At 38.0% G+C, this 25952-nt stretch overlaps 1 protein-coding gene across 2 annotated transcripts; it reads left to right on the plus strand.

Annotated features, from left to right (window-relative positions):
* Nucleotides 1-211: 211 nt before the first annotated feature.
* LOC127125491 (D-lactate dehydrogenase [cytochrome], mitochondrial) lies at nt 212-25952 on the plus strand. 2 transcript variants are annotated; one of them, XR_007804666.1, is made up of 18 exons: nt 212-611; nt 1522-1624; nt 1911-2011; nt 2990-3038; nt 5610-5702; nt 5888-6002; nt 6132-6192; nt 6415-6451; nt 6527-6588; nt 20950-21046; nt 21950-22024; nt 22100-22208; nt 23508-23617; nt 23862-23924; nt 24346-24425; nt 24535-24660; nt 24839-24882; nt 25442-25629. XR_007804666.1 is itself a non-coding variant. In XM_051054277.1 (18 exons), the coding sequence occupies exons 1-18, from the start codon at nt 343-345 to the stop codon at nt 25559-25561; spliced, it is 1719 nt and encodes a 572-aa protein (XP_050910234.1). In that variant the 5' UTR covers nt 214-342; the 3' UTR covers nt 25562-25952. The 2 variants fall into 2 exon arrangements, 1 of the variants encoding a protein (XP_050910234.1); XM_051054277.1 differs by having other exon boundaries at nt 214-611; nt 24530-24660; nt 25442-25952.

The following is a 25952-nucleotide window of genomic DNA, read 5'->3' on the forward strand; positions in this document are numbered from 1 at the left end:
TTTTACTTACCAAAAATTTTAAATGGAAATTTTATTCAAATTTTAGTCATACACAATTTTAGCAATTTGAACAATTTGAAACTACGGAGGTATGGAGGTGTGATGTATAAATATGGGCCGACAAGTTAAATCCTCCGTATTAAAATATCTAAATATTAAAATATAATATCTTTCCACCGTGCGTTTGTTTATTTCACTTAAAAAACAATTAATCCATCTAATGTTACGTTGTAAAGCCATCTCGAGAAAAGGACTAGCGTGCCCATTTACACTTCTCACCAAAGCGGTTCAGTGCTCTGATATCTCCAACTTTGCTTCGTTGCTCAGATTATCATTACCAGAATGTCCAATTTCTTCAGCTCGTGGTTATGGCTTTCTCGCTTTCGTTCATCTTCACTCAACCACTCCTTTCACCGCGCTCTCCATAGCATCACCACCGCCACGCCTCACAAAAACGCACCCACCTCCTCCAATTTCTTCAACTCACACAGAACAAACAACCCTTGGACAAATTGGTCAATTCCTCTGGCTCTCGCTCTTTCCGCTGGATCACTTTCTCTTCAACCTCATTCCGATCCTTCTTTCTCCGACTCTCTCGATTCCGATATCAGGTACCGCTTTCTCAATTATGTAATACTGATCGCTTATTTTACCCCAATTTCAACTACTTCCATTTCATTGCTGCTAATCATACCCTAAACGAGGTCATCTTCTGGAAGCTTCTCAGCTAAAATCAGTTATGAATGAAACATACCTGCACCATGCATAAGCTAATTTCAACTTATCAAAGATGCTGTTGCTTAGAAATGTCACAATCATTGCAAGGTTTTTTGTATATATATTATTTGGATTTAATTAACATACACATTAACTGCATAGCAAGGTTTTCGAAAAAGGTCGCGGAGCTTTTGCAATTTCAGTAGGTCGACACTGATTTCTTTAACATAAAAACTGTTAATAACAGGATCGGCACCTGCTGATACTGTTTTGTCGCGGTCCTTTTTGAGGTCGCGGACTGTTTTTTAAAACCTTGGTGCAGAGTTTTTTACACTTTCAATTATAAACGTTTGATTTTAATTACTTTTAAAGTTACATATGTGATTGAGTGTTACTGACCGTGACTGAAAGTATCAAAACCAAACTTTGTTTTTTCTTCCTGGAAGTGCTTTTTGAGAAGCTATGCAAACTAACTTATAGTATTGTTCATCTTTTGTTGTGTGAGATAATGGAGTAGGTTAAGCAATAGTCAAATATGAGATTATACTTGAATTGGAGTTTTTTTTTTCTTTCTCAAGGATATATTATTAGCAACTTGTAAGCAGAAGCTGACCTGATTCTGATACCTTGCATGAAAGTTCTTCTGATAAAAGACGAGAGCTGTTATGTTTTTAATGTTTTTGGCCGTCATTATTTGTGACACAAATCTTAATGTTTAGTTTGAACTACACGTTTAGCTGTATTATCTTAACAAATAAAGTAATGATTTGATAATGATGTGAAATTTCTTATAATGGATGTTAGCGGTGTGAGTATTGGGGGCAAAGGTAGCACACAATATGTTGTTAAGGGATCACAGAAAGAGTTTCCACAAGAGCTTCTCGAGGAGTTGAAAATCATTTGTAAGGTACAAAATCCTAGCTTATATGAATATCTATAGATTTTAAGCAAAGAAAGAAAATCTAGAAAATAAATGCTCGGGCTGGTTCTAATTTGTACACCAATTGCATTTGAAAATTTCTTTTTCTGTTCTTGCTATTTCTTGTTAAGAAGATTTGGTTATTATATAATTTGCTATGTCTTTTTTGTTGATGTTAAGAATTATTTTTCTATTAAATGAGACATTGTGTTGCATCTCAGGCTTCAGCATTGTGTTTATCAGTTCGGATTTTTATAATATTTGATATCCACAGGATAACATATCACTTGATTATGATGAGAGATATTTCCATGGAAAACCACAAAACAGTTTTCACAAGGCTGTCAATATCCCAGATGTGATTGTTTATCCAAGGTGACAAGCTTTGAATCTTTGGCTTAAATTTTTTGTTCATCATTTTTTGCTCATAGTTCCAAAATGCTGCAGTGATTTAGTGTAACCCTTGTAGGTTTCCACTTCATTGCATGTTGGTACTTGCACTTAGTGTAGTCATTTTGCAAATCATATAAGTTTTGAAATGCTTAAATAAAATGTTGTTCTCTTTTTCCATTTCAGCTTTCAAAATAAGACTTTTGAATTTACTCTATTGTGCTATGTGGGCAATGTGTTATTTGTGTTTCCTTTGTGGAGTTGAAAATTGTGATAGTACAACTACTAAAGTGAATCTGCTAGTGGAATAGTTATGATGGTCATCAAAGTGATTTGGTCTAGAATCTAGCTATTTTGTTAGTAAACATTAGCATTGTTCTGAACACCACTTTGATAATATCACGGACTCTCGTAGAGTAATGCTATTGTGGTATTCATTTATACAAATAACTAGTATTTCTTTCATGTTTGACCCCACTGGTGTTTAAAATGGGAAGAGTATTTTTAGTTGATTTCTTTGTAGAAATAAATTTCTAGATAGCATGGTCATTTGTATGCTTATAAAACAAAAAATTAATTCATCTCCATCAGTTCTCTGCATCCTACAGAACCATATTTTTGATGGCCCCCTGTGTTAAGTTTTTTTTACCACATGTCTTATATCTAATATTTAATTTGTTGACAAGAGATAAAATGACTTATTTCATGTGTATTGGAGTATCAAAAGTCCAAATCATGCTCGTACACATACACACACATAGTATCTGACTTTTTTTGACAAACAAAAATGGAACACTCCTAAAAAGCACCTAGAATGGACATGAATGAACACAGGAGAGTAGGAGTGTTAAAACATTGCCGTTATGTTGTAGTGTTAAAACATTGCCGTTATGTTGTAGTGGTAAAGTTAAAGCACCCACTTGTATTTCTTTTCTTGCATTATACTTCTAGTCTCATTTACAGATCAGAAGAGGAGGTCTCGAAGATTGTCAAATTATGCAACATTCATAAGGTTTGAGTTCTCCAACTCATCTAACATTAGTGAATGGTGTGAACATGTTTAAACTAATTGTTTTAAAACCATAATACTTTTAGTGTTATGTTTTTTACACATGTGAATATTAAGAGTCATAAAGCCATTTACTGGTCGTCCCTTGATGATGAATGGTTTTGTTGAAGTGGTTTTTCGAAACCCTATTATTTTGCAAAAAAACTTTATTTTCTACTTTTCGTTCAAGTTTCACAAGGTTAGAAAAGGTTAAAAGATTGTGGTTTTTGAATTGCACGAGGACAACTTTATATTATAAAGTAGTGTGAATCTTGCGTGTAAGGTTATTCTATGTTGTCAATGGCGCGCTATAGCGGAATAACGTAGCGATGGTAGGGTTTGGCCCGAAACTTTTGGTCCACAAGATACTGTCAACTATAGCGGGTGCAGCGACCACTATTTGTGGCCTAAACCATCGTAGCCGCTATTAGGGTTTTTGAGAGAAATTCCTCTAATCTTATTTTAAGCCCTTGTCTTTTTTAAGGGTATAAATTTCAATTCGGACCCTTTTAACACCAAAATCTTGTTTTTCTTTCATTCCGTTATGTTCTTGCTCACAAACAATTGTTTTGCTCTTTCTACTTTTGGTTTAGTTCTATTATGTTTTTGTTCTCTGTTTAAGTTTTATTGCTCTGAGCTTTAGGTTCTTTAATTATTTAAGGTTTCTTTAAATTTGTAAATTTTTCTATTTTTGAATATTTATGTTTATGTTTAATATCTTTTTCCGTCTCGTATCTTGTACTCAGAGTTCATTTGGTCTCATGACTTTAAAATGATCATTTGAGTCCCTATTTTTCAAAATGTGCCACGTTAGTCATTTCCGTCTAATTTGTTAGTCAAAGTCAATGAGATAGTGTACTTGACATTGATGTGGAAGCCAGCGTGCATGCAACTGAAATGCCGCCTTTTAGTGACCAATTTTGTTAATCTTTTGATCGGTTACAAAATTAGATTTCTTTGTGGCATTCCTTAAACACTTTTCTTGCAGACACAATCATATCAAGCTATGGCACTTCCCAAACTCTTCCAAAACTCCTCCATAATCACTCAGACCACATAATAAATCACATTTATTTTCTCAAATTCAATCTTAAGCCACAACACCAAAACGATACAGGTACATACAAACCTGTTGTCTCTAAGATTTTAAGGAAAGATAATTCTTCCATGCCACTATTAGAACGGGTCTCAGCACACCACTTCTTTCTGCATGTCCACAAAAAGCTGTTTCTGGGGAATTGAGGAGTGTACCTCGGAAGCATAAAACGAAGCATCCAATGGCAGAAGATGTTATCATGATGCAAGCAGAGACACATAACTTTCCAAAATTCATACCAGCAAAGTATGATCCTGTTGTTGGCAGATTTTTTTTTCAAATTAAACTTTGTAATGATTTCAACCTACAACACAGCAGTGGATAAAGAAAAGAGATGATCAGGTAATATGGAATAATTTATCTCATCTTGCAGATAATATTATTAAAAAATATTTGTCATTTTAGTATAACAATTTCTAAAAGCTCAAACAGGAAGGTATGCTATGAGAAGACTTGCCAATTTTTTGAGATTAAGGCAACATGTAACAAGATTAAAAAACAGAGATATGACATAAAATGATATATGGGCAATCAGTGTCATGTATAGATGGACACAGATCGCACATTGAAGTGCACAGTAATACAGAGTACAAACTTTGTTCTGATGTTACATATATTGTGATTATAAATAAGAAACTTGATATTGTTGCAGAAAGGATCCGATCTTGCATTTGAATAGAAGAAACAGTGTTATGCTATAGGAAAATGTTTCACCTTTTGTTGTAACTTCTCAATCTAATTAACAAATCAGCACTGAAAAATTGGTCAATCCATAAGATGGCTAACTGAGCTGTGATATCCAAATAATGTTATTCCTGATTTACAGATTTAAAAGAAGATGAATATTTCTGCATAAATCTCATCAAACCCCAAAAACACATTTTAGTGACCAATTATAGTCTCTAAATCGGTTACAAAAGTTCAATCTAACATGTCATTTGCCACGTCAGTAAAAATTGACGTCGTTACTGACATTTAGATGGAAAAGGCTAACATGATACGTTTTGAAAAGTTGAGGAACTTAAATGGTTCTTTTTTAAGTTATGGGACCAAAATGAACTCCGAATACAAGATACATGACGAAAAAGGATATTAAGCCTTATGTTTACTTTGCACACTTACTTTTAGTCTTTGAAATAACACCTATCCCGCTCTCTGTTATATCTAACATTTTAGGGGGTTGGTGCTACGTGATACTATCTGAGATTAACAACATCGAGTTTATCCTAATTATAGTGTTATGGTCTATTCTTGTTTTACTGTACAAGTTTTCAGGATTAATATCCGCTTAACATGCATGTTAAAGAGGAAAAACTGCATATCTTACACCAATCAGCTTTTGAAAAAGTCATAGTTTTCTTTCAATTCATGGATGCATAATATTAACAATATTCTTGAGAAACTGTTAAACTTGGTTTTCATTATTTTTTTTATAACAGATTCCTATTGTACCTTACGGTGGAGCTACATCAATCGAGGGTCACACTTTATCCCCCAATGGAGGGGTTTGTATTGACATGGCATCAATGCAAGTATGTACACGTTCTATTAGAATAATCTGGTTGTCCGTGTATGTACCATTATATAAACAGTATATTTGCCTAGATTTGTTTAAACATGCAGGCTACAGTACACTTGTGCATATAAGCACAGATTGGACTTAGGAAAACTACTTTATCTGTTATACTTACTACACTTCCTACAATTGAATCTTTAGAAAGTGAAAGCATTACATGTTGATGACATGGATGTGGTTGTTGATCCTGGAATTGGGTGGATGGAGCTTAATGAGTATTTGGAACCTTTTGGTCTATTTTTTCCACTTGATCCCGGTTAGTTGATATGTTCTGAGAATATTTCTTATTGTAGATGAACATAAGAGACATGGAAATCTGGAAGAAAGCATTGATTTTTTTAATGCCTGTTCCCTGAACATTGAAGCATTTACTTGTTACAAGCAGGTCCTGGTGCAAGTATTGGAGGGATGTGTGCTACACGCTGTTCTGGATCATTAGCTGTGAGGTGCTTACTTTTCTGTTATATGTTTATTCATCTATTGCTGGCTATCACTGTCACCTGCTAGTTTAAATGTTTAACATCTCTAGGTGTTAAATTGTCAGCCCTTTCAAAGTCTAGTATTTGCTTGCTTCCTGCTTATCAGTTTAGTTAAGATTACTGAACTCAATTTTGATCAGTTTGATGTAAATCCTACTAGCCCTGATGGTTCTCCTTACTGATCTGTAGGTATGGAACTATGCGTGATAATGTCATCAGTCTCAAGGTTTGTTAATCCCAAAGTTTGGTAATGCATTGGTGTGTTTATATATTTAAAGTGATGAGCATGTTACACTACTAGGTAGTTCTTGCCAATGGAGATATTGTGAAGACTGCATCTCGAGCTAGGAAGAGTGCTGCAGGGTTTGTTATGTTCCTTACCTTTTATCTATTAATCGATTCCACTTATAATTTTCTCACCTTCCATGAATGGATGCTTCACAACTTCTTTAAGTTACATTGCAAAACACTTCATTTGAGTTCTGATCGGAAAAATAGCAAGTGTACTATTTTTATCGATGTAGTAATAAGGAGTTTTATTTCCAAGTATCGATCTCAGGGATTGCGTAGGAAATACTTATTTTATTTTGATTCTATCAGAACAAAAAGATAATGGTTTGATTGTTTTGGAATTTATAATAGTAAACACAAAAAATAGTAGAAATAACTGATTAAGATAAAATATGCTAGGGTGAGTGGTTGATTTAACCAGTTATGAATTCAGTCAAGATTTCCTTAATACATATGAAACATTCCATCTCCTAACCTCAGAATGTTCTTCCTTAAGTCCTTAAGGAAGAAACTATTAAACTACCAATTCTTACTCTAATGTCCATTCAATTAATCATTGGTTTTAATCATAAACAATATCAAGGTTTACGGTGATTTACAAAAGTTCCTAGTCCTAGGTGATACAATTATAAACCTAATTGTGTGAAAACCCTAACAATCATAGTCCTGTTATTGATAGTCATAGATCTATTTGTATTTGTCCGATACAAAAGCATAAGCACATCACACAATTGAATTGAAATTCGTAACATCGTAATAAGGAAATCAATAGTTAGAATTCATAACATCAAATCAAATCAGGACCACCCCCTAGCATTGGGGGTTTAGCCTCTCATAGTATTCAAAGAAATCATAGTATAGAAATTAAACATTACAAAGAATTATGAGATTTTGATCTTCAATGGGTGATGCCCTTGAATCTCGCCGTCTTCGAATCCTCCGTAGTAGCTATCTTCTCCGGTGCAATGTTTCTTTTCGTACGTCAAAAAGTGTTTTCTCCTTTCTCTTCCAAGCCTTCTTATAGCTTCAGATGAATCTCTTCCAAGCAAAAGGTCCAAACTACCCTTAATGAGCAGAATAGGTTCACAAAACAAAAGTAGGGGTTTCCAAGCCGCGCCCAACAACACGGGCCGTGTGTGTACACACGGGTGCCCGTGTTGCTCTCCATAATAATTATTTTCAAAACAAGCTACAGAGGCAACAACACGGCCGTGTGTCACCACACGGGTGCCCGTGTTGATGCACTGTTTTAAACAACACGACCGTGTGTCACCACACGGGTGCCCGTGTTGATGCACTATTTTAAACAACACGGCCGTGTGTCACCACACGGGTGCCCGTTGTTGATTGTAAATTTAAGTGTCGGGTTTTTGTTATCGTATCCATAGGGATTGTAAGATATCGCCGCCGTTCGATGGTTGTATTAATCTTAGCTTAAGTAACAATAAGGTTTTGGTTGGTTGTCACGTTATCTTGCATAAAAAGGTAATAAATTGCGGTAAAAGTTATGGTTTGAATAAATGAGAAATATTGTCAAAGTTAGGGTTCGATGATCACTTTGCATGTATTTGTTCGGTCGACAATCTTATAAACTCCTTTAGATGATAAATCATTTCACAAAGTCCTCCCAATATGTTTCTCTCGAACACACATTGTGAGTTTTCCCATTTTGATCCATTGTTTCTCTCGAACACAATCTATCAAAATGACAACTTTTTGGTTCAACCTTATGGTGAACAAAATCATTCATTACTATCTCTAGCTAACGAACAAGATTGGATGAAAACCTAGGTCAAGAGTTGGTAAACATCTCTCGATCATAAACCAACACAAAGAGTTTTAAATAGAAACAAAGTTTTCATCATATATTCACTATTAAAGAGTTTACACATGAAGATCCTTACATTTACACACAAAGCTAGTAATCACCTACATCTAACCTTGACAAATGGATGACCTAGCTACTCATTTTCATGGTAGCTTGGTCGGCAAGTTTCGGAAGAAGGTTGATCAACATCCAAGTCGGATAATCGATGTTGGATGGGAATCCACCTTCTTTTTGTAGAAGATGGTTCGAAGATGAAGAGAAATGAAATCTAGGGCATAAAAGATCCTAAGAACAATGCTGGAAAATATCTCTAAGAAAGTACAAAAGTGGAAAAATGCTGTAAAAACTAGGTATGGTGCTCAAAAGTGGCACTTGCTACTTATAGAGTAGTACTGGGCTGTCATGCTCGCTAGGCGAGCAGAATGGCTCGCCTAGCGAGGGTCTAATTGTGGCACACAAGGCACCTGTGCCCAGAGAAACAGGGTCTGTTGAACTGTCATGTTCGCCTAGCGAACAAACCTTCGCCTAGCGAAGGACACGCTCCAACCCTCGCTCCAGCGAGGTTGAGAGGTTTGGCTACTGTAATCCTCGCTGGGAACTCGCTAGAGCCTCGCCTAGCGAGTGAGTGCTGGCTGCGCTTTTCACCAAAACTGAACGAACTCGCTACCACCTTCGCTAGGATCTCGCCTGGCGAATTTATTGGCATTTTACTGGAGCTTTTCGCTGGAAACTCGCCTAGCGAGGCCTTCGCTTCAGCTCTCGCCTAGCGAGCAAGCTGATGAATGCAAATTCTCTTTGGTTCCTTTGCCAACTTCTTGTGTCTTTCATTTTCTATTGTTTCATGCCTTCTACCTGCACAATAACACACAAATCAAAGGTACCAAGATCGTTTATCAATGTATTGCATTTCATGTTAGAACAAAGGTGGTTTTGACAAAAGAGCAAGGAAATAGAGTGAAAAATACCCTTAATTGATAACTCAAATAAGCACTTTTGGGTATCTAACAACTCTCCCCAACTAGATTCTTGCTTGTCCTCAAGCAAAGTATGCCTCTTGAAGGACAAGAGGATTTGCTTTAAGAAAAAGGTTTCTCCGAAGTTGGATAAACGGCTCAAACACAAGCGAAATCAGCCTATACAAGTTTCCAATGGTTCGAATACAATAATACACAAGAACTAAAACTTAATAGCAATGCAAAATATTTATCTATCTACAACAATATTATTCTGAATGAATCACCCTATCTCTCCTCTTCGAATAATGAATGAACAATTTACGCGTTTGCAACCGCGGGAATAATCTCACTCTCTAACAAACAATGAAGAAATCAAATAGATTCATACAATGTCTAACAATCATAAATGGTAATGTGGAAGCATAAAGATCACTAAGGGCTTTTCGGTTGAAGCTTGGTTAGGTTAACAAACAAGGGTCATTTCTAAGGCCATTGAAACGAAAGTGCCGATGCAAAAGAGACATTCACAATATATTATTCACACATCTCGACTTTGTTTCATTTGTTTCTTATTTGAAACCTTCACAACTCATATTCCACAACTCAATTTTTATTTTTCACTATTTTTCTTCCAAACAAGCATTCATTTTCATTCTTTTTATTTTTGTTCTTTTCTTTCGCATCATATTTACAAAACAGATGTTTCTTTTCTATATTTTCATTTTCAATGCTTGCTTGGTTTTTCATTTTTATTTTCAAGAGTTGTGGTACTTACCAATTCTCCCCAACTTATTTCTTACTCACCCTAAGTGAATGCTCTTAACTTTTTACGGCAAAAGAACAATAATCAAGATTTTCCGGGTTGTAACAAAAAGATTTTTGAAATCTCGCTTTATTTCAAGCTGAGATTCAAGTGTTTAATCTCAAAGGGGTTAACGAATACTCTCTCTGCTCACAGGTAAGTTTGTTTTTGGATGTAGTTGTGCTCGATAAAAAACAAGTGCCTTGATCATTTCTAATTGCTTCCACATATTCACAATAATAAAAGACAAAGCATGAATCAAATGAATCAACAAAACTTATTAGAATCCAGCATTTAAGTGTACAATGGAGGTTTCCTCACAATTTGTGGTTTAAAGTTCTAGATGAAACATTCATTCAATTATGTTGCAAAAAGACAATATTCAATTTACCAAAAAGAGTAAAGTTCCTAATGCATTCTAACATTCTAGCCGAAGGTAACCATGTACCTTAGCCTCATTCACTTGTTTATTCTTATCATTGCCATCCAAGCTCGGATGCACCTTCATTGGGTACTTCTTGAGGAGCAACCAATCTAGAAGGTTTGTCACTTAATCACCCAAAAATTTATTAAACAAACAAAATTAAAAACAGAAATAAATAACATTAACTGAAAATATAAATTTGTTCATGGGGGACAAAACACCCCAATAGTACAACACCAAAGTCAAAATACATAATCCGAAAATACAAATAAAAATAAACATAAAAACTGAAAAATCTAGAAACTTAACCCTCTACGGGCTCAGAAATCCTCCTCACTACCGGCTTCAGAACCGGTAGCCTCATCATCCTCATCATCATCAGCTGCAGCACCTGAAGACGCACCAGCGCCCGCCCCCTCACCATAAACAAGCCTGTCCACAGGCCAGTTGGCGTTAAGCAGAAACTGCTCACGCGTCATCAAAGCATGAACACCACTTCCCTGCAGTTGTAACCGATGCATAGAGTCGTGCATATCAATCATGGCTCTCTGGGATGCTGCCATCCATTCAAAACTATAATCACACACAACCCGCAAGTAAGGATCTAGTCCAGGAGTAGAAGTACTAGGACCATCAGAAGCCCTGGTACTCTCTGTAGCAGCACTGCCTCTAGCATTCTTCGCTCTACAATATTTGGCCACATACCGGTCATCGATAGGTGGCGGGATCCTTACCTGACCCCGAGACGGAAGTCTCACCCTTGCCTGAATGCACAAACTCATGATCAAGCACAGGAAAGCTAGGGGACAATTTACACGAGCCCCCGACTTTAGCCCGCTCTCTATCACGGACTTAAGCTCATTGGCGATGATCCTCGCCACATCGATCTGGACGTTGGTGAGGATAGAATTGACCAAATGTGCCACTGGGATCGGCACTGTAAAGGTGTGGGACTTCGGCTGTATGTTGGTCAGAACCAAAAGCAGTATCAGTTGAGCCATGGGAGTCATGTCCTCCCTGTGATACCTCATTGGAACCCCAGATGGGTTCAGCTCAACAGATTTCCCGCTTAAAAGCAGGGCGACAGAAATAGCCGGAACATCCCGGTGAAGCCGTAAATCTGTATGGTATGTGTCCCTCTCTTCAGCTCCCAGCTGGAGCGGTTCCCCAAGGACTCGGTTGATGGCATCCCGATCAAATGGAACTGGACGCCCGGCCACTTTAGATACCCAAGTAAAGGGCTCGTCGTCATCGGGCAGTGCGTTAGCATAAAATTCACGCACTGTGGCTATGTCGTAATGCTCTAAGGGATTAATCAACTGATCCCATTTCTTCGCGTCAATCAACCCGGCAAAATTTCTGTTCGTGCCCTGTGGGTTGATTAGGAATCGCTTCTCTGGAAGAATTTTCCTCTTCTCCAGAGCGATGTACCTGGCGGCCTGCTTCGGGCCGACAAATTTGTCATTATCAAACTGGATAGGCACAGTCCGTGAAGTAGTCGCTCCCTTTCTTTTCTTAGACGCTCCAGACCTTGACTCCATCTGCAAAATATGAGAGGAAACAACACACACCAAACAAATAGATTAGACATCAACGCAATATTCAAAAGACTGACATGCTCGCTGCTGCTTCGCCTAGCGAAGTGGCAGCGAACGCTCGCCCCAGGTTCGCCTAGCGAGTGCTAGCGAACCTTACGGGTTTTGGGGTTTTTCTGCATGTTCAGAGATTCTCCCCCAAAACCCATACTCAAATGGTTCCAACATCAGAACCTAATGATTTATCAAGTAAATAACCGTTCTATGCTATTGGGGGTTACATATCTGCATTCAAAACCTAAAATCCCCAATTCTAAAACCTAAAATCCCAATTTGCAAAACCCTAAATACCACATGCAGACCTAAAGTTTCCCATACCACACTCATCCTAATTGACATTCAAATTGGAAATATAAAGTTCAGCATAAAGAAAATGTAGTAGGGCAAACCTTAGTTACAGTGATAGGATTTGCAATCGACCGAGTAGGAAGAGAGTGTTAGTGAGAGTGATGCAAATGAGAGAGTGTGGAGAGCTCTGTAAAAATTTTCGCAGCAGGGTTGCAAAACAGCAAATTTGTGTTAGGGAAAAAATGAGTGCCCTGCTGAGATTTAAATAAGTGCTGTCATGCAGCGCTCGCTGCTGCTTCGCCTAGCGAGCAGCTAGCGAGTCTGCTCGCTACTGCCTCGCCTAGCGAGCAGCTAGCGAGTATGACAGCAAATGCCTTTTCAAAGGCAGCAATTCATGTTCAGACAGCATGGTTAGCACTAGGAAACCCAACACAACACAACACAAAAAACAGTAAATACTTACAATGTTGGGGTGCCTCCCAACTAGCGCTTGTTTAACGTCGGCTAAGCTCGACGGTGCGATGCTCACAGAGGAGCATCAAGCGGAATTGTGCAGCTTCCGCGATCCACTTTGTTTTTAGAGCTTCCGGGATCCATTTTGTTGTGCAACCTCCTCAAGGGATTTGATGTCTTCAAGAGGTTCTTGATGAACCTTCGATAAAATCTAATACCACCCTTTTTCGGAACTATTTGCACAACGCTCACCCATTCACCGTCGGCGATAGAACAATTCATCCCGGCCTCCACTAATTTGACAACCTCCTTCTTTTTTAGCACCCGCATCAATTGATTCTCTTCGTTTGTGGACAAATTATTGCTAATGATCACGGGTTTAGCACAGTTATCATCAAGGTACACATATTTCAAATGTGGCTCTAGTTTCGGCTCCTCCACTATATTTGTCATATCCACGCCTTCCCTTGTCTCTTTATGATAGACAAGTTCTCCACAAGCTTCTAATTCATTCAACCATGCTTCAATCTTTTTTTCTTTAGTTTTGGTCGAAAGTTGGTAGACTCCGATAAAAATAATGGTGAAGTTGAAAAGAAAAAAGGTGTGGAGATTGAGAAAAATACAAGTGATGAGGTAATAGGGGAGGTAGTGAAAAAGCCTAGATGGAGGAGTTCTAGAGTTGCAAAGGGAAAGGAGGTAGTGAGCGCTACTCCAATCCAAAACCTTCCTTATCCTCATGCTCCGTCCAAAAGGGAGAATGAACGGCATTACGCCCGGTTCATGGGTATTTTTAAACAATTGCAAATCAACATTCCGTTTGCCGAAGCCTTGGAGCAAATGCACAAGTATGCCAAATTCATGAAGGACATACTTACAAAAAAACGGAGGCACACGGAACCTGAGACAATCTTGCTTGATGCACGATGTAGTGCCATCATTCAGAAAACCCTCCCCAGGAAGGAATCCGATCCGGGACGAGTCGCTCTACCGGTAACCATCGGAGACACCTACATGGGTAATGGCTTGATTGATTTGGGATCTAGCATCAATTTAATTCCACTGTCCATTATCAAAAGATTGGGAAATGTTGATATCAAGCCTGCGAAGATGACTTTGCAACTTGCTGATAAATCTACCACTGCACCATATGGAGTGGCTCAAGACATGTTAGTAAAAGTTGATAAATTCTTCTTCCCGGTTGATTTTATTATTATTGATATGGAAGAGGATGATGATGCTCCGCTTATCCTGGGCCGACCATTCATGAAAACCGCGCGCATGATGATAGACGTAGATAACGGTTTGATGAAGGTAAGGGTCCAAAATGAAGAGGTAGCCTTCCATCTTTTTGAAGCCAAAAAGCATCTCAATGATAAACATGATTCTTTCCGAATCGATGCCACAGAGGAGAAGCTAGTGGAGGTCGCAAACCAGGTCCATATTTCTAATCCTTCCGAAAGACCTCTTATCGGAGTCTACCAACTTTCGACCAAAACTAAAGAAAAAAAGATGGAAGCATGGTTGAATGAATTAGAAGCTTGTGGAGAACTTGTCTATCATAAAGAGACAAGGGAAGGCGTGGATATGACAAATATAGTGGAGGAGCCGAAACTAGAGCCACATTTGAAATATGTGTACCTTGATGATAACTGTGCTAAACCCGTGATCATTAGCAATAATTTGTCCACAAACGAAGAGAATCAATTGATGCGGGTGCTAAAAAAGAAGGAGGTTGTCAAATTAATGGAGGCCGGGATGAATTGTTCTATCGCCGACGGTGAATGGGTGAGCGTTGTGCAAATAGTTCCGAAAAAGGGTGGTATTAGATTTTATCGAAGGTTCATCAAGAACCTCTTAAAGACATCAAATCCCTTGAGGAGGTTGCACAACAAAATGGATCCCGGAAGCTCTAAAAACAAAGTGGATCGCGGAAGCTGCACAATTCCGCTTGATGCTCCTCTGTGAGCATCGCACCGTCGAGCTTAGCCGACGTTAAACAAGCGCTAGTTGGGAGGCACCCCAACATTGTAAGTATTTACTGTTTTTTGTGTTGTGTTGTGTTGGGTTTCCTAGTGCTAACCATGCTGTCTGAACATGAATTGCTGCCTTTGAAAAGGCATTTGCTGTCATACTCGCTAGCTGCTCGCTAGGCGAGGCAGTAGCGAGCAGACTCGCTAGCTGCTCGCTAGGCGAAGCAGCAGCGAGCGCTGCATGACAGCACTTATTTAAATCTCAGCAGGGCACTCATTTTTGCCCTAACACAAATGTGCTGTTTTGCAACCCTGCTGCGAAAATTTGTACAGAGCTCTCCACACTCTCTCATTTGCATCACTCTCACTAAGACTCTCTTCCTACTCGGTCGATTGCAAATCCTACTCACTTCACATTTTCAACCTATAACTAAGGTTTGCAATCCCCAATATGCAGATATGTAATCCCCAATAGCATAGAACGGTTATTTACTTGATAAATCATTAGGTTCTGATGTTGGAACCATTTGAGTATGGGTTTTGGGGGAGAATCTCTGAACATGCTGAAAAACCCCAAAACCCGTAAGGTTCGCTAGCACTCGCTAGGCGAATCTGGGGCGAGCGTTCGCTGCCACTTCGCTAGGCGAAGCAGCAGCGAGCATGTCAGTCTTTTGAATATTGCGTTGATGTCTAATCTGTTTGTTTGGTGTGTGTTGTTTCCTCTCATATTTTGCAGATGGAGTCAAGGTCTGGAGCGTCTAAGAAAAGAAAGGGAGCGACTACTTCACGGACTGTGCCTATCCAGTTTGATAATGACAAATTTGTCGGCCCGAAGCAGGCCGCCAGGTACATCGCTCTGGAGAAGAGGAAAATTCTTCCAGAGAAGCGATTCCTAATCAACCCACAGGGCACAAACAGAAATTTTGCCGGGTTGATTGACGCGAAGAAATGGGATCGGTTGATTAATCCCTTAGAGCATTACGACATAGCCACAATGCGTGAATTTTATGCTAACGCACTGCCCGATGACGACGAGCCCTTTACTTGGGTATCTAAAGTGGCCGGGCGTCCAGTTCCATTTGATCGGGATGCCATCAACCGAGTCCTTGGGGAACCGCTCCAGCTGGGAGCTGAAGAGAGGGACACATACCATACAGATTTACGGCTTCACCGGGATGTTCCGGCTATTTCTGTCGCCCTGCTTTTAAGCGGGAAATCTGTTGAGCTGAACCCATCTGGGGTTCCAATGAGGTATCACAGGGAGGACATGACTCCCATGGCTCAACTGATACTGCTTTTGGTTCTGACCAACATACAGCCGAAGTCCCACACCTCTACAGTGCCGATCCCAGTGGCACATTTGGTCAATTCTATCCTCACCAACGTCCAGATCGATGTGGCGAGGATCATCGCCAATGAGCTTAAGTCCGTGATAGAGAGCGGGCTAAAGTCGGGGGCTCGTGTAAATTGTCCCCTAGCTTTCCCGTGCTTGATCATGAGTTTGTGCATTCAGGCAAGGGTGAGACTTCCGTCTCGGGGTCAGGTAAGGATCCCGCCACCTATCGATGACCGGTATGTGGCCAAATATTGTAGAGCGAAGAATGCTAGAGGCAGTGCTGCTACAGAGAGTACCAGGGCTTCTGATGGTCCTAGTACTTCTACTCCTGGACTAGATCCTTACCTGCGGGCTGTGTGTGATTATAGTTTTGAATGGATGACAGCATCCCAGAGAGCCATGATTGATATGCACGACTCTATGCAGCGGTTACAGCTGCAGGGAAGTGGTGCTCATGCTTTGATTACGCGTGAGCAGTTTCTGTTAGTTGTAGTTTTAAGTGTCGGGTTTTTGTTATCGTATCCACAGGGATTGTAAGATATCACCGCCGTTCGATGGTTGTATTAATCTTAGCTTAAGTAACAATAAGGTTTTGGTTGGTTGTCACGTTATCTTGCATAAAAAGGTAATAAATTGCGGTAAAAGTTATAGTTTGAACAAATGAGAAATATTGTCAAAGTTAGGGTTCGATGATCACTTTGCATGTATTTGTTCGGTCAACAATCTTATAAACTCCTTTAGATGATAAATCATTTCACAAAGTCCTCCCAATATGTTTCTCTCGAACACACATTGTGAGTTTTCTCATTTTGATCCATTGTTTATCTCGAACACAATCTATCAAAATGACAACTTTTTGGTTCAACCTTATGGTGAACAAAATCATTCATTACTATCTCTAGCTAACAAACAAGATTGGATGAAAACCTAGGTCAAGAGTTGGTAAACATCTCTCGATCATAAACCAACACAAAGAGTTTTAAATAGAAACAAAGTTTTCATCATATATTCACCACTAAAGAGTTTACACATGAAGATCCTTACATTTACACACAAAGCTAGTAATCACCTACATCTAACCTTGATCATTAAGCTAGTAATCTCCACACCTTTTTTCTTTTCAACTTCACCATTATTTTTATTCTTTTCAACTTCTTCACCCTCACTCCACTCTCCTACTTCACCATCAACATTTTCCTCCAATATTTCCTCCTCAATTTCTTTCTCTTTCTCTCTTTGTTCACTCTCAACTCTTTTTTTATTCTCCTTACCCAACTCCCTCCCACTTCTCGTCATGATCGCCTTACAATGCTCCTTAGGATTTGTTTGCGTGTTTGCCGAAAAGGAAGGACCGGTGTGTTGTTCCGCGAGTTGCTTGGCAAGTTGCCCAACTTGAGTCTCGAGATTTTTTATAGCCGCGTCATTGCTCTTTTGATTGGCCATTGACATTTGCATGAATTGCGTCAATGTCTCTTCCAATTTAGAATTGACGATCGGCGGTTGTTGAGATTGATACGGATTTTGGGGAGGGTTTTGACGGCTAGAAGAACCACCTCCATAACCTTGGTTATGATAATAGTTGCTTCTAGGTTGGAACCCTTGGTTCCCTTGGAATTGTTGTTGTTGATTTTGAGGGTGCGGTTGATAAGGTTGTTGTTGTTGTTGTTGTCTCGGTTGATAGTCCCGTTGATTGGCCATGTAGTTTACTTCGTCAAAACCGGGAGGTGGACAAAATCCGGTGTCATGTTCACCTTTACAAAGTTCACAACAAGCTATTTGTTTAGCTTTTGACGGTTCTCTTAACTCTTTGATTTGTTGCGTTAAGAGTTCCACTTGTTGTGAGATGAGCTTGTTTTGGGCAAGGATGGCATCGTTCGTCCCTAGCTCAAGCACTCCTGCCTTCTTCAAAGAATTTCCTCGACTTTGACTCTGAAGATCATTTAGAGCCATTCGATTTATGATGTTTGTGGCTTCTTCGGCACTTTTTGACAATAAAGAACCACCCGAGGTCGCATCCAACAACGTCTTGCAGTTTGGTTGAAGTCCATTTTTGAAGATATGGATTTGAGTCAATTCATCAAATCCATGCCCTTTACATTTCCGAAGCATGGACTTGAATCTTTCCCACGCTTCATTTAATGATTCACTGGTTCCTTGTGAAAACACCGAGATGGCCGTCTTGGATTCCATGAATCGGTTATGGGAGAAAAATCTTTCGATGAATTTCTCTTCTAACACGTTCCAGTCTGTCATTACGGCTGGTGTTTGATCTAGGTACCAATCCTTTGCTTTACCGAGCAAAGCGTGGGGAAATAATCGTCTGAACAACGGAAGCTCCTGAAGCTCCTGAGCCTGATCCACTCCGGCAGCCAATGCTATCTCATAAAATTTTGTGAGAAAAGCAAATGGGTCTTCATGGTCCATTCCGGTGAATGGACTTCCATGTAATAGATTTAGAGTTCCCGTTTTCATCTCAGCTTGCCTTCCGGTGTGGTTGGCAAACTGAGCGGTGTTCCTTGGACTATTGATGCATGGAGTAGAAATAGGTGGTGGTGGTTGTGGCTCCATGTTTGGTATGAATGGTGGTGGATTTGTGGTCGAAGAACTTTCTCCTTGCTCTTGGCGTTGTCTAGCCTGTTGCCTCCTACGTCTCGTTTTGCTATTGAGCCTCCTTGCGGTTCTCTCGATCTCAGGATCAAAAAGAAGTTCGTCCACAGGGATTTGCCCTCGCATAAAACGTAAGCTGCACACTAAACCAAACAAATTACAAGCACAAGTCAAAAATTAACAAGCTAAAACTTAAACAACCATTGCGATGCTCGCAATATCAATTTACAATCCCCGGCAACGGCGCCATTTTATTGATTGTAAATTTAAGTGTCGGGTTTTTGTTATCGTATCCATAGGGATTGTAAGATATCGCCGCCGTTCGATGGTTGTATTAATCTTAGCTTAAGTAACAATAAGGTTTTGGTTGGTTGTCACGTTATCTTGCATAAAAAGGTAATAAATTGCGGTAAAAGTTATGGTTTGAATAAATGAGAAATATTGTCAAAGTTAGGGTTCGATGATCACTTTGCATGTATTTGTTCGGTCGACAATCTTATAAACTCCTTTAGATGATAAATCATTTCACAAAGTCCTCCCAATATGTTTCTCTCGAACACACATTGTGAGTTTTCCCATTTTGATCCATTGTTTCTCTCTAACACAATCTATCAAAATGACAACTTTTTGGTTCAACCTTATGGTGAACAAAATCATTCATTACTATCTCTAGCTAACGAACAAGATTGGATGAAAACCTAGGTCAAGAGTTGGTAAACATCTCTCGATCATAAACCAACACAAAGAGTTTTAAATAGAAACAAAGTTTTCATCATATATTCACTATTAAAGAGTTTACACATGAAGATCCTTACATTTACACACAAAGCTAGTAATCACCTACATCTAACCTTGACAAATGGATGACCTAGCTACTCATTTTCATGGTAGCTTGGTCGGCAAGTTTCGGAAGAAGGTTGATCAACATCCAAGTCGGATAATCGATGTTGGATGGGAATCCACCTTCTTTTTGTAGAAGATGGTTCGAAGATGAAGAGAAATGAAATCTAGGGCATAAAAGATCCTAAGAACAATGCTGGAAAATATCTCTAAGAAAGTACAAAAGTGGAAAAATGCTGTAAAAACTAGGTATGGTGCTCAAAAGTGGCACTTGCTACTTATAGAGTAGTACTGGGCTGTCATGCTCGTTAGGCGAGCAGAATGGCTCGCCTAGCGAGGGTCTAATTGTGGCACACAAGGCACCTGTGCCCAGAGAAACAGGGTCTGTTGAACTGTCATGTTCGCCTAGCGAACAAACCTTCGCCTAGCGAAGGACACGCTCCAACCCTCGCTCCAGCGAGGTTGAGAGGTTTGGCTACTGTAATCCTCGCTGGGAACTCGCTAGAGCCTCGCCTAGCGAGTGAGTGCTGACTGCGCTTTTCACCAAAACTGAACGAACTCGCTACCACCTTCGCTAGGATCTCGCCTGGCGAATTTATTGGCATTTTACTGGAGCTTTTCGCTGGAAACTCGCCTAGCGAGGCCTTCGCTTCAGCTCTCGCCTAGCGAGCAAGCTGATGAATGCAAATTCTCTTTGGTTCCTTTGCCAACTTCTTGTGTCTTTCATTTTCTATTGTTTCATGCCTTCTACCTGCACAATAACACACAAATCAAAGGTACCAAGATCGTTTATCAATGTATTGCATTTCATGTTAGAACAAAGGTGGTTTTGACAAAAGAGCAAGGAAATAGAGTGAAAAATACCCTTAATTGATAACTCAAATAAGCACTTTTGGGTATCTAACACCCGTGTTGATCTCTGTTTTTCTTCTCCCATCTTGCTCTGCCTGACCAACAATACGGGTGTGTTGTAGCACACGGGTGCCCGTGTTGACCTGCTGTCTCTTCATATTTTTGCTTTTCTGAGTATCCATAACTTCACGATTAATGCTTTTAAACCTGTGCAATGGCCTGTAACAATAACACTACCAAACGAAGCGTAAAAGAGATCTTTTTTGACATAAACTTGTAATCAAATGCAATGCGATACCAAACCAACAAAACATAATAAATGACTTTGAAGCAACTATAACAAACATAAATCTTACCAAAATGATGAAAATATGTCGGATTAACGGTGGGAATTCAATGGAAATGGTGACCGATCAAGTTCCATGTGAAAAAGATATGTAATGAAATGCTCTTATTAATTTTCTTTAAATTATACTTTCTAGGTATGATTTGACGCGCTTGATGATTGGGAGTGAAGGAACTCTTGGTGTCATAACAGAAGTAACACTGCGGCTTCAGAAAATTCCTCAGTGTTCAGTGGTACATTAATTCTCTCTTTTTACTTTTGGATGTATACTTTTTGCTAAGTTTGATCTTATAAATTGAAATTTGTTATTATCGTCAATTTATGAAATCTAACTGTTATGCTCACTTCTTACTTAATTTGATTGAAACTCATTAAAATGTTTCTAGTTGATTTTGATCCCTGACATGAATCAATGTAAGCTGTATCATCCGAATTCCGAACTTGGATTGCAAGGTTACTTCTTTCCAGTTTCTGTCCTGGAAAGAATCTTTAAGCTGAAGTGCTTGTGATGTGATTAGTGCAGCTTGCAAAATTCAGATGTTACTTTTTGATTCATTCATTATTATATAGACTTCATTTTCCTATTGAATATCATCCCGTACTTGTCGGTTGCTTTTCATAAAATATTGGAATTATCAAGTGGAGATTTAGAATTTTTAAAGTCTGTTTGTGTCAACATTCATGTTATATCATCATACAAAAAAGCTTTTGAGCTTCTACTACTCTGGTCTCAAACATAAGCAAAAAATCTTATTTTGTGGTCTTAAATATATAAGCAAAACCCAATTAATTTTAATGCTATTATCATCATAATACCTTTCAATGGAACAAGTTCCCATACAAAATTAAATGAAAAGAAATGGTAGTTTGGGAAATGAGATTATTTTTTAGATTACATCAAGAAAATTGTACGAGGATAACCACTATTCTTAATATGTGTGTAGTTAGTTAGCTAGTTAACCACTATTCTTAATATGTGTGTAGTTAGTTAGTTTTGCTTATCATTGAGACCAGAGAGTGTCCATAGATAACTTATTGCTTCTTCTATTCTACCAGAATGCATTTGAGCTACTGCAATAAGTGCATAATGTGAGTTATTTGAAATCATACAGATTACCTAACTAATCAAAGAACAGGTTGCAATGTGCAATTTTCCTTCTGTGAAGGATGCAGCAGATGTTGCTATTGCCACTATGATGTCTGGAATACAGGTAGGATTCTGACTTTAATTCTTTATATTGTATCATTCTTGATCCAATCATGACTTTTCTGTTTATTGTGATTAGGTGTCAAGGGTTGAGCTATTGGATGAAGTTCAGATAAAAGCTATCAATATTGCTAATGGGAAGAATTTTCCTGAATGTCCAACTTTGATGTTTGAATTTATAGGAACAGGTGAACAAGGATGTATAAAATGTGATTTTTTTAATCGTTACTCTCTCCGTTCATTTTTAAGTGTCATATTTTAGAAAAAAATTTGTTCCTTTTTAAGTGTCATTTCAAAGTTCAAAATAATATTGATAGTTGTTTTGTCAAAACTACCCCTAGTTATTTATTACAGAGAGAGAAAAAAATCAAATATATTAATAAAAGTTAAGGATAAAATAGGAAAAAAGATAATCATTGTTAAAAATTTTTAAAACTTTTTTGGTATGTGTAAAAGGTAAAAAAATTGACACTTAAAAAGAAACCGAGGGAGTATTTCCCACATGTGTTTTTCCTCATGGATCATGAAATTATAGAAAATTTATGTCCATGAGCTTAATCTTTGAAGAGGGCAAACATAACAAAGGTTACAACAACAACAACTAAGCCTTATCCACTAAGTGGGGTCGGTTACATGAATCAAATTATGCTATAATGTTCTATCCAAGACCATGTTCTTATCCAATTCGTTTATCTTGAGATCTTTCTTAATAGTTTCTCTTATAGTTTTTTTTAGATTTTCCTCTACCCCTAGTTGTTTGACTTCTCTCTATCTCTATCTGATCTACTCTCCTTACAATAAATTTTTTACAAGTCTTCTCTCTACATGTTCAAACCACTTAAAGCCTATTTCTACCATTTTTTCTACTATAGGTGTGTTACCCAACACTCTCTAATATTGTCGTTTCTAATCTTATCTCATCTATTCTTACCACGCATCCAACGCAACATTCTCATCACTAGTACACTTTATTTTTGTGTTGATTTTTAACCGTCCAACATTTTGTCCCGTACAACATCGCAGGTCTTCCCGCTCTTTGATAAAATTTTCCCTTTAGTTTGCGTGGTACTTTTGTGTCACATAAAACCCCCGAGACCCTTCTCCATTTCAGCCACTCAACTTGAATTCGATGGTTTACATCTCCTTCTATTTCTACATCATTTTGTATCACAGGCCTAAGATATTTAAATCTGACTTGTGGGATGATATGGTCTCCAACATAACAAAGGTTAAAACATGAAAATAACAATTCTGTCGGGCTATCTCATTATTGGATATAGTGTGAATCTGTTATCTATTAACTGAGAAGATTCTTGGGTTCTAATGATGTAAGTTTCTCATACCATAGACATACAAAGTGTTAATGAAGTAGGCTTAATACAGTGATCTTGTCAATAATAAATAAGGTAGTGTCCTTTTTAATGAATGCACATTTTGCTAAGTAATTGTAATACTTAGCTTACTGTTAATTTATGTATATTCTTCAGAGGCATATGCACGTGAACAAACCCAAATTGTTCGAAAAATTGTTTCTGAGCACAATGGCTCGGATTTCGTATTTGCAGAAGAACCTGAGGCCAAAAAAGAACTTTGGAAGGTACAGTTTCCCCAAGCTTTTACATTTGTTGGTTGTTTATAATTTGCTTCATCAGAGTGAATTCCATCCACAATTGACAAGATTAGGATTTTGATGAGCGTCTCTCAAAGTTACTGTGTTGCCACCCCAATTCATACTTTGGTTCTGTTTTGTTCAATTAGATGTGTTGTAATTGATTTTACTATTGAATAGTCAGTATTACTATTTATTTCTACTTTTATGTGAACATCTTGTTCATATGCAGATAAGGAAGGAAGCACTCTGGGCTTGCTTTGCCATGGCACCTAATATGGAAGCCATGATTTCGGTGAGTTAGATGTGAGACATATATTTTAATTTCTACATTGTTATTTACATGTTTAGAGTTGATAGGAACCAGTTAAAGAATTTCATCTAATCCTCAAAGAAAACGTGTTCTGTTTGATTTAATAATAAATGTGGATTTAAGATGGCATATGCTTATTGTAGATTGGAAAATGGAATAAAAAGAATGATTTATTTTCTTTCATTGAACATATTTTTCACACCTCCTCTCTTTCATTAGTAGTACTGCCTCCCCTCTGTAAACATCGGCCTGCCCCAATACCAAAAGAATAGAATACCTGACTTGAGATAGAAGCCTTTTAAAATGACATGTTTTTGGTTTCGTTCCCATTCAAATATATTCAGATTTACTGAGTTTTGCATTAGTTTCTAAGGATGTGTTTGTGGTATTCTTACTTCTGCAGGATGTATGTGTTCCTTTATCTCATCTAGCTGATATAATTTCAAGGTCTAAAAAGGAGCTGGATGCATCGTCACTGGTTTGGTATATCTGATCAGCATTATTTGAATATGGATATTGAAATAGGATTCAGTTGTATTATTTAGATTATGTTACTGATGCATGTTGCTATTATTGTTTCTTGACAGCACAGTGATTGCTCATGCTGGTGATGGTAATTTCCACACGGTAATTCTATTTGATCCCACAAAAGAAGAGCAGCGACAGGAAGCAGAGAGACTCAATCATTTTATGGTTCATGCTGCCTTGTCATTGGAAGGTATTGAGAATAATTTGTTGGCACATGTCACCTGTTAATGTAAAATTTCAGCTGCCTGTAGCATTCTTTGTTTTTCTTCTTTAAATAAAGCAATTACAGCTTTGGAATTTGGTTTATTTTTCTTCTTTAAATAAAGCAATTACAGCTTTGGAATTTGGTTTATTTTTCTTCTAAACAGGAACTTGTACCGGTGAACATGGTGTTGGCACTGGAAAAATGAAGGTACTGAACTAGTATCTATGTTTCTTAAAACCTTTACACATGATGTTAGTTACCGGTGATACTTTCCAACTTTACGTGATTTCACAAATCTTAGAAACTATGGACATAGTATGGTCTATATTTGTTTTAAAAAATGACAAGTTCTATGGTTTTGTGCAGAAAAAACACTTGAATTTTTAAATTCTATTTATAAGAATATTTGTTTTTAAGGGAAAAAGTTTTTATATAATGACACTTTAAAACCAAAAATAAAAAAGTATCAGCACATGCTTTCTTGCATGGGACCTTAGAAATAAGCCTTTGCAGTAATCTGGCTACACAGTGGCAACATAATGCTTTGCATGAATTGATTTAAACAAGAAACAGATTAATCTTTTGTTTCACAATAGGCTGTTATTATGAATCATAGTTTTCATGCCATGATTGGCAAAAGACTGTTATGTTTTGATGTTTGATAGTTGTTTTCGATAGTTTTTTTAATTTTCAAATGGAATATGTCTTTAGAATTATGAGTTTATTTTAAATAATAAAATCCTCATCCCCGGGTTATTTTTTCCAGTATCTTGAAGAAGAACTAGGAGTGGAAGCATTGAGGACAATGAAAAAAATAAAGTCAGTCCTAGATCCTAACAATATCATGAATCCAGGAAAGCTCATCCCTCCCCATGTTTGTTTCTAAATGTGTCCCTCACTCCAATCGGCAACTGTACAATACAGTCTCCTCAAATTTACAAATCAAAGTCTTGCAGTTTCTAACATCAGGTGATGTCTATTGAATCAGTTTTTTGACTATAGAAGGAGGACATGGTGCACCCTTTGTTCATTGAATTGCTCTTGGCCATTTCACAGTTTTTTTCCTCTCCTGTGTGCAAGAAAATTTATATGAGAAGATGTAATGCAATAATCCTTTAACAGTATTTTTCATGCAGTCATTAGGGCAAGTCAACAAATGAAGACATTTTAAATTTATAGTCTTGTTCTATATTAAGTTGTCATATACTTTGAATATGATTGGGAGACAATAAAGCAGTGAGGTTCAGTATACAAGTTTTATGTTTTATTTTGTTTAA

This window comes from Lathyrus oleraceus, chromosome 3, assembly GCF_024323335.1.
Source record: "Lathyrus oleraceus cultivar Zhongwan6 chromosome 3, CAAS_Psat_ZW6_1.0, whole genome shotgun sequence".
NCBI classification, from domain to species: domain Eukaryota; kingdom Viridiplantae; phylum Streptophyta; class Magnoliopsida; order Fabales; family Fabaceae; genus Lathyrus; species Lathyrus oleraceus.

What these genes read in the sequence shown, in the direction of transcription:
- LOC127125491 (XM_051054277.1), top strand. Translation starts at nt 343, where the DNA reads ATGTCCAATTTCTTCAGCTCGTGGTTATGGCTTTCTCGCTTTCGTTCA. An exon ending in CCAAAAAAGAACTTTGGAAG is followed by an intron (nt 23,618 to 23,861) that starts GTACAGTTTCCC and finishes GTTCATATGCAG; the next exon opens with ATAAGGAAGGAAGCACTCTG. An exon ending in GATGCATCGTCACTGGTTTG is followed by an intron (nt 24,426 to 24,529) that starts GTATATCTGATC and finishes GTTTCTTGACAG; the next exon opens with CACAGTGATTGCTCATGCTG.